The sequence below is a fragment of the Pararge aegeria genome, chromosome 15, assembly GCF_905163445.1.
Source record: "Pararge aegeria chromosome 15, ilParAegt1.1, whole genome shotgun sequence".
Lineage (NCBI taxonomy): Eukaryota > Metazoa > Arthropoda > Insecta > Lepidoptera > Nymphalidae > Pararge > Pararge aegeria.
The window spans coordinates 8,203,773-8,211,740 of record NC_053194.1 but is presented as its reverse complement, the minus strand read 5'-3'; the positions used below and the strand labels follow the sequence as shown (position 1 = coordinate 8,211,740).

Here is a 7,968-nt window from a genome sequence, read left to right as displayed (position 1 = left end):
TCTGTTATTGGTACCGGGTTCGTTTGATTAACTGAATTAAAAAGAGATCAGTCATTGATTTATTAACCTAGTTAATCGGCATTATTGACAAAATAACATTCTGAGTCATGTAACACATGAAAGTAACATGAAAAGGTCCAAAGCAGCATAAAATGTTACAAAAGTAACAATCTGGCAATGCTGATAATCCGCCTTTTTAACCGACTCACAAAAAAGGAGGAGGTCCTTTGATGATGTTTGGAGTTCTCAATTCGGTTATATTTTCGTTTTTTTTTATGAGGTGTATGTATGGTTCTGAGTGCTGAATTCTCTGAATTCTCTTCTTCAGATTATGGACAGGTAACCCATCCAATGAGGATATAAACACTACTTAAATGCCTATATCAAAGAGAAGATAATAATTACGTTTAACTACACCCACTAACGTAATATTTCTTATAACTTCAGTGCCTCCATCGTAGTGATCATTTTCTCTTTGACCTTCGTATTTAATATGGATAGTGAACCAAATTTAACTTTATTTATACTCTGGCTTAGCTACCTACCTTATAATAGATTAAAGGGTTTTTAGTAATTCTTTAATGTCATAGAGACTCGTGTTCATCATCATCGTCATCATCATATAAACCCATTACCGGCCCACTACAGTACGCGGGTCTCTTTCGTTAAGGCTTCAATCCACCACTCTGGTGCAGTGCGGATTGGTGGACTCGTATTACAGCGTAGCATATTACTCGGAATACATAAAAACGGCGTTTACTTACAGCGCAAAAATGTCATCAATCCTTTTGTACCGTCAGAGGGTCAGTAATCAAAGCATTGATTTACTCTAGAAAGGATAAAGTTTATCTGTGGTTTCAATAACTGTGCCTAAGAACTGCTCACATGTTACTGTCAATGTCAAGTGCTTCATGTCAAAACTCAATGTCAATGTCATTTGTGGTTACGGGCCACAGAAAACAAACTACAACTACAAAATACAAATACACAATGTGGTAAATAAATTACAGTAATTTCAACTAGCAGCAACTAAGGTTGTATTAAATTACCTGTATCAAGTATATAAATAAAGATAGGAGTAAATACAATAAGACTAACGACCTAGATAGTGCATATTTATAGAGCTTGCCGTGTGTTTGTCAATGACTAAGGAACTAATTGTATACGTTGTTTGAACAACTAGTCGCGTAGAATAGGTTTACAGTCAGTTTACAGTACACCAGCATCAACCGATAACCGCACCACAAGTCGTATTAATTCAGTACCAACAACAAGGAGGAAATAAACCGTTTAAAATGTCTGATAGTGGTGATAGTGATATATCCTGGGTATTCTACAAAGACAGACCTGATTGGAGTGACATTACACCGGTTCCTGAAGATGACGGTCCTACGCCTGTTGTTGTTATCGCCCATTCGGAAAAATGTAAGTTAGTAAACAGCTATAAAGTATTTTAGTACTTGCAGCTGTCTCCTATTTTAAACTGATTGCACTTTGGAGCTGGCATTCATAATTTGTTTTCTGAACTACATGCAATATGTCTGAACTATGCATACAGATGCATAGTTAGCAAGCAGTAGTAGAGATATGCTATCGTAAGATTAAATATTATAAGGAATGCTTCAGTTTGCAATTCACCGAAATATTACAAAAAACATGACCTTGCTATGAATGAAGGTTGTATGTTTAAGGTTGCATGTTTAAGGTTATTTTGCTGTTGCTACCTGTATAAATGAGAAGGAAATATATTATAAAGCTTTGTCTCTTAGTTTAATTTACCAAACTAAAAATTTTATTACAATTGTTTTATAATGGTTACTTTACACAGGCCCATAATATTATTTCACTCTGCTTAGAGTATGATGCACAGTATTTTTGCCATTTTGGCCACAGAGTTTGCCAATGCTGGAATTCCCATCTTATATTTTACCAGTCAGAAGGGCTACCCAGGCAATGATAAAATTTCAAACCAGCTGCTGTCGTCAACCCTTATATCAGAACCATTTAAGGTTTCAGTTTAAAAATCAATTGTTAGGTATTTAAATAGTTTATTATAATAGCTGTTTCTAACTCAGATACTATTCATTGGTTTAATGATAGTAAATTCTCTTTTTGTAACATTCTGTGCACACTGAGATTAACAGACGAAATGTTAAAAGTAGTTAAAATAATTTTTATTTACATTTTAACTGAATATATGTCAACCAATCCGCTCTGGGCCAGCATGGTGGACTACAGCCTTAACCCCATCTCATTATAGGAGGAGGCACGGGGCCCAGTTGTGGGCAGATAATGGGTTGCTAATGATGACTAAAATATAAAACCGTTACCAAACTGCCAGAAAGTGACATTAATACTTGTTTTTGAACATTATTAAAGAGATTAAATATATATAATAATTATTTTTCAGTTGAAGATGTGTACGACTACTTTAGAGCTGTGCTGCAAAAAAATGAAATATCTGAGAGGGCCTTGCATCTGACTAAAGATGCTGTTGAACTTAATCCAGCGAATTATACGGTGTGGCAATATAGGTATGACAGTTTTTTTAATAACACCTCAGTCTATGCCAGGTAAAGGTATCTACTCTTACCATCATCATCATCATCAAACCATTAGCAGCCCACTACAGGGCTCTTTACTCAGAATGAGAAGGGTTAAGGCTGTGGTTTATCACACTGGCCAAGTGCTGATTGATAGACACCACACATCCTTGAGAAAGTTATGTCGAACTCTCAGGCATGCAGGTTTCCTCACAATGTTTTCCTTCACCGTTTAAAGCAAGTGATATTTAAATTGCCTTAATTAAAAACGCACATAACTCTGAAAAGTTAGTGGTGCGTGCCAGGACTCAAACTCAGTCTCCACAGAAGGAAAGCCATAGCCTTCTCTTATAAGAGGCATTACAAAGCTTAGACTCACTATGCTGATCCAATGTTGGGTAGTAGGCTTTAACAATGAGTGATGATGCAACCATTGACATAAAATGCTCTGAGAAGCACACACACAGACCATAATGCTATTTTCCTAACTCCGATTGGTACTGCAAATTTTTTTACAGGTTTTTCTTTTGCCTGGTCATGACATATAAAGCACTTCCATAAAGTAACAACCAGTTTGTATCAAATTAATTCTTATAAACCATTTAATTTTCAGGAGAGATCTACTGAAGGAATTAGGAACTGACTTGAGATCTGAACTGGATTATGTTGAATCTGTAATAAAACAGTCACCAAAGAATTATCAGGTAAGTTTGTTATAGCTACCAAAATGTTAAATCACTGTTTTTTTATATAATAACAAAAGTAAGCCAGTAGGCCAAGTTTATGAGCTTTAAATTAACTAAATCTTGATGACTTGACAATATTATGTTTCCTTATTCCTTATCAGCCCACATTCAACCATATCTAGTAAATTAGAAATAAAACTTACAAACTCGCTAAGGTAACAATATTGCCTAATTCAAATTATCATTACTAGCTGTTGTCCGCATCTACGTCTGCGTTTGATATGGCATTAAATTTAGTTATAGATCTAAAATAATTTAACGTATTCAGTATCGCTAAGCCTTAAATAAGGGGTTTGCTGCTGTCCGCTGAGGAGTCCTGTCCTCTATCTCCAACGAAATGGGCAAAATTAAACGCATATTATAACCTCTATAGTAAAAAAAAATTATTTAAATCTGTTATAATTTGTCGCAGTTATGGTGTAAAATCGTCAAACACTCATCCCCTTTCCCCAAGGGACCGAGCTTAATATCGGTATAAAAAGTATCCTATATTACTGCTAACACTTCCAAGAATATGTGTACAAAGTTTCATGAGGATCGGTTAAGTAGTTTATGCGTGAAAGCGTAATATTAGTAGGGATTTTAGGAGAAAAAATATTAGTATTATAAACCTGTTTATAATGTTAGAAATAAAGGTTTTTCTTGGAAATATTGATGGATTTATTTGACTTTGGTAATTTCACTGACACAGTAGTGACAATATTCATGGACATCTTAGTGGCTTATATAGTATTCAAATAAAGCTCAACAAAGTTGTATTGTGGTGGTACGCAATTCTTTCAGCCTTATAATGTCCCATTTCTGGGCACAGGCCTTTTCTCTCTTGGAAGAGAATAGTAGAGGGGTTATAGAATAGGGAGGCTGGTATATGTATATACCATATACCAGCTACACTGCTCCAACTCAGGTTGATGGGCGATTTAATTTTTTAGCTTTTCAATATTTAAAACTAAGTAATAAAGTGATTATCTTTTGCGTTTGTAATATGCATCGCAAAGATCTAGAATGCCCTACTACAGCCTTCCTCGAAATTAAGAGTGAAATTCGCCAGTCGCCAACACCAGCAAAGCATAAAAAAAACAAGCTGGGTGTTCAGAAGCTTTAGCAGAAAAATTATACAGAAACTATGGGGTATAAGTGAACTTCGTATTCAGATCAGCCAAAATTTGGTTTAAGTTAGTGCCTTTGCAACTAGACTTTCATAACTGCGCTATATATATGCGTAAATAAACGTAATAAACGAATTAAGTCGGAATTAAATTAGCAGAGTATTTTTAGTTTAGAGTTAGAGAGTATTTAAATATTATGTTCGTTTCATTTAAAGGTATGGCATCATAGGCGAGTATTAGTAGAATGGTTGCAAGACTCCTCGTTGGAATTAGAGCTCACCGGTGAAGCACTTAGTCAAGATTCAAAAAATTATCACGCCTGGCAACACAGACAGTGGGCAATGAAGACATTTGGGTAAGTTTAAACTCGCATTTTTCTATTTGAAAACTAAATAGAAAAAGTTATATTCATAAATAATCACGTCGTAGTGTGTCAAGCCAAGTTCAGAGGACGATTTGAAATGTTTCCCCAGCAATAGAAATCAATGAAACTTAACATCTAACCTAGCGCCTTTAGAAATTATAATAGCAAAAACTGTTTCTATAGCAGAATACAATACTCTGCGAACTCAGTACTGGCCCGACTTAGTTTATTAAAGCTACAGAAAACATGTAAATCCTATTTCTATTAATGAAAACATCTAAAGATTGAGCAATGCACTCTAACTTTTCTAACATTCAAGAAAATAGCACAAAAAAAACCTTGAAGGTTTAACACAGGACAAACGATTAATGTAACAGTTGACTTTTGAATAATGAATAAAAATAATTTCCCTACAAAGAGTAATGATATCCTACCCATAAACATTAATGTAAAAGTGGGAGTGAAGTTCGATATTGACATTGTGCGTGCTTGACTTCGCCGACATTTTTGTAGATAATCCTTAAAAATTATTTAGAAGAGCATTTTTTTCTGTATTATGCAATGAACATAATATAAAAAAGATTAAAACATTTTATTTTTGCTAGAACAACGTCAAATATATAAAGACATAGCGGTGATAGGTAGGACTCTATAGTCCGCTATTTATTTATCACCGCTATTTATTTGTCAGTCCCCGAAAGACTACTCTTTCGTTCGGGGGATCGAGAGCTCGATCCCCGGTACGCACCTCTTATTTCTTCGGAGGTGTTTTAAGAAATTAAACATCATTTGCTTTTAAAGGTGAAGGAAAACATCGTTAGGAAACCTGCGTGCCTCAGAATTCTCCATAATGTTCTAAAGGGCGTGTGAAGTATTTCATACAGTCCTTAGTGGGCTAGCATTGGGTTGATAATGACAATGATCATGAATAATATTTTTCACAGGCTCTTCGACAACGAGATGGAATTCGTGGACAATCTGATCACGTACGACGTTCGCAACAACTCCGCATGGAATCAGCGTTATTTTGTCATGAACAACCACCTCGGCTGGTCGGATCTCAACGTACAGAAGGAGATCGTTTACACGTTGGAAAAGATTAAATTCGTCAAAAACAACGAAAGCGCTTGGAACTACCTGCGAGGCGTTTTATTGCATGACAAACGTGGAATAGGCGGTAATGCGGTAGTTTTGTCGTGTTGTGAGGAATTGTACAAAAATAGGTGTCGCTCCCCTTATCTGCTAGGATTCATAATCGACATTTGCGACGAAGCCATTAAGAAAGGTGAGACAAATAGTATTTACTGTGCCGATCGCGCGATAGAGTTGTGTCAAGCCTTAGCCACTAAATACGACAAAATCAGATCGAAGTATTGGAATTATTTGAGTGAGAATTTGAAAAAGAAACGATATATCGAAAATGGTGCGACAAATAATATTCACGTTTAATTTTTTAGTATGGCAATTTTGTTGTACACAAATTTACACTAAACAAATTTGACAAGTCTTAAAGTAGTGGAATCCTTATCATTGTGTGTGTTATTTGTGGAAAAGATAGCACCGTTATATCGTAAAATTTGAGATTTGTTTACAACAAAATTGGCACAAGTGTACTTTTTAGAAACATCCGGTTCTCTTTAGAGGTTTTACTCCAGTTATAATCTAGTGTGACCTTTTAAATTTTTATCAAATGGAAATGTTAAATCCACAAATTCATCACCGTAAATTCCGAAGCCTTTATATATATTTGTCGCTTAATTATACAATGGGAAAATAAATATACTATAAGTATCATATTGGCTTGGTTTTATTTTCTATGTCTTTAGAGTTTCTAGCGCTATTTTGGTGCAAATCAAGATTCTTATGTACGTCTGAACGAACGGCCCGCGCAATAGCTTCACAGTTGCACTCTTGATGGTTTTTCATCACATCCAGTAAACTTGGCCTTGTTGCATGCACTACGCTTTTACTTGGATTTTTAGGTATCGAATTTTTGACATCTTCCGATGATTTCTTATTGGCCTTAGAGAATCTTTTTGCTCCCGGATCATCTTTACCAGTTTTAATGATTGGCACACCAATCTCTTTTTTGATATCTGGACAAGTTTGGCAGCAACATTGTCTAGTGCAGTCACAAAATGGCTAGAAGCAATTTTTAATCAGTAATTTTTGCAAAAGTATGTTTGAAAAAAATAGAAGTGATGGACTTTCAATTTTGGGTATTTAAGTGTTGAAACCTTTGACCAATAATAAACTAGATGATAAAAAGTAAGTCGTCAGTTTCCGTAATAAATATTTTTTCATTCAGTAGCCTATTAACTAATGTAAAAACATTAGTTTATATCAAACTTATTAAAATAGGCTACTGAGTGGAAAAAAAGTCGCCCCATCGAGAGTGAGGGAAAAGAGAGTGTACCCGTGTTTGCGCACACTTTCGCATTATCTCTCTCGCGTAGTTTGAAAATCTGGAGATTAACAACCGTGGCCGAAACGGGCATGGAAAGCTGTATAGTGAAAATGGTAACCACTAATGTGTTTAGTTTTATGTTTCTTATATAGACGGAATATCCAATAAGTAAGGATGTATGTTCTCAACATATGTGATATTCTCAACAGTCATCATTAAGTACAAAACCGAGGCACTATTTGTGCTAGATTTTGTAATTTATTAAAATTAAAACTTCATTTATTTAAAGTAGGCACAGACATTAAGTACTTTTGAAACGTTAAGTTTCAAAAGTACTTAAAGCAGTCTCATAGGAGAGCATACATTTTACTATTCAAAGTTCAGAACCTTCTCTACACTTTTAAGTAGTTTCTTTGGGAGTGATTTTGGGTTAGATGTCGCTTTATTGGTTTGCTATCTTTTATTTAATAACAATAATTATTAAGGATTTATTCCACATTATATATGAACAATTTACTTACTTTTGAAATTAATTTTACAGACTTTGGTGGGTTTTTGCCTCGGCCTTTATTAGTTTTTTTCATTGTGTTTTACCATTTCATAAATTTGGACATGTTAATCGGCAATGATTTTATTTCTTAATATTGGCAGACCATGATGATGTAAATAAATTTCTTTTACATGTCATATACATTGTTTTAAATGTAATATGGAGCATGAAGGGATGTTATCGGAGATTCGAATTGCTTTCCTATTTAATTTTTGTAGTCTGAAACTGTGGTTTGAACGTTGGTCACAA

The 7,968-nt window shown here is 34.7% G+C and overlaps 2 protein-coding genes across 2 annotated transcripts; one reads left to right on the top strand and one right to left on the bottom strand.

Moving 5' to 3' along the window:
* Window positions 1-931: 931 nt before the first annotated feature.
* Window positions 932-6,558, top strand: LOC120629964 (protein farnesyltransferase/geranylgeranyltransferase type-1 subunit alpha). Its single transcript, XM_039899061.1, has 5 exons — window positions 932-1,425; window positions 2,411-2,534; window positions 3,157-3,247; window positions 4,614-4,753; window positions 5,707-6,558. The coding sequence occupies exons 1-5, from the start codon at window positions 1,296-1,298 to the stop codon at window positions 6,209-6,211; spliced, it is 990 nt and encodes a 329-aa protein (XP_039754995.1). The 5' UTR covers window positions 932-1,295; the 3' UTR covers window positions 6,212-6,558.
* LOC120630144 lies at window positions 6,554-7,831 on the bottom strand. Its single transcript, XM_039899293.1, has 2 exons — window positions 7,691-7,831; window positions 6,554-6,904 (listed from the first exon to the last, which is right to left on the bottom strand). The coding sequence occupies exons 1-2, from the start codon at window positions 7,751-7,753 to the stop codon at window positions 6,554-6,556; spliced, it is 414 nt and encodes a 137-aa protein (XP_039755227.1). The 5' UTR covers window positions 7,754-7,831.
* Between the last annotated feature and the right edge of the window lie 137 nt (window positions 7,832-7,968).

What these genes read in the sequence shown, in the direction of transcription:
- LOC120629964 (XM_039899061.1), top strand. Translation starts at nt 1,296, where the DNA reads ATGTCTGATAGTGGTGATAGTGATATATCCTGGGTATTCTACAAAGAC. An exon ending in TATCGCCCATTCGGAAAAAT is followed by an intron (nt 1,426 to 2,410) that starts GTAAGTTAGTAA and finishes ATTATTTTTCAG; the next exon opens with TTGAAGATGTGTACGACTAC. An exon ending in TGGGCAATGAAGACATTTGG is followed by an intron (nt 4,754 to 5,706) that starts GTAAGTTTAAAC and finishes TATTTTTCACAG; the next exon opens with GCTCTTCGACAACGAGATGG.
- LOC120630144 (XM_039899293.1), bottom strand. Translation starts at nt 7,753, where the DNA reads ATGAAAAAAACTAATAAAGGCCGAGGCAAAAACCCACCAAAGTCTGTA. An exon ending in CTGTAAAATTAATTTCAAAA is followed by an intron (nt 6,905 to 7,690) that starts GTAAGTAAATTG and finishes AATTGCTTCTAG; the next exon opens with CCATTTTGTGACTGCACTAG.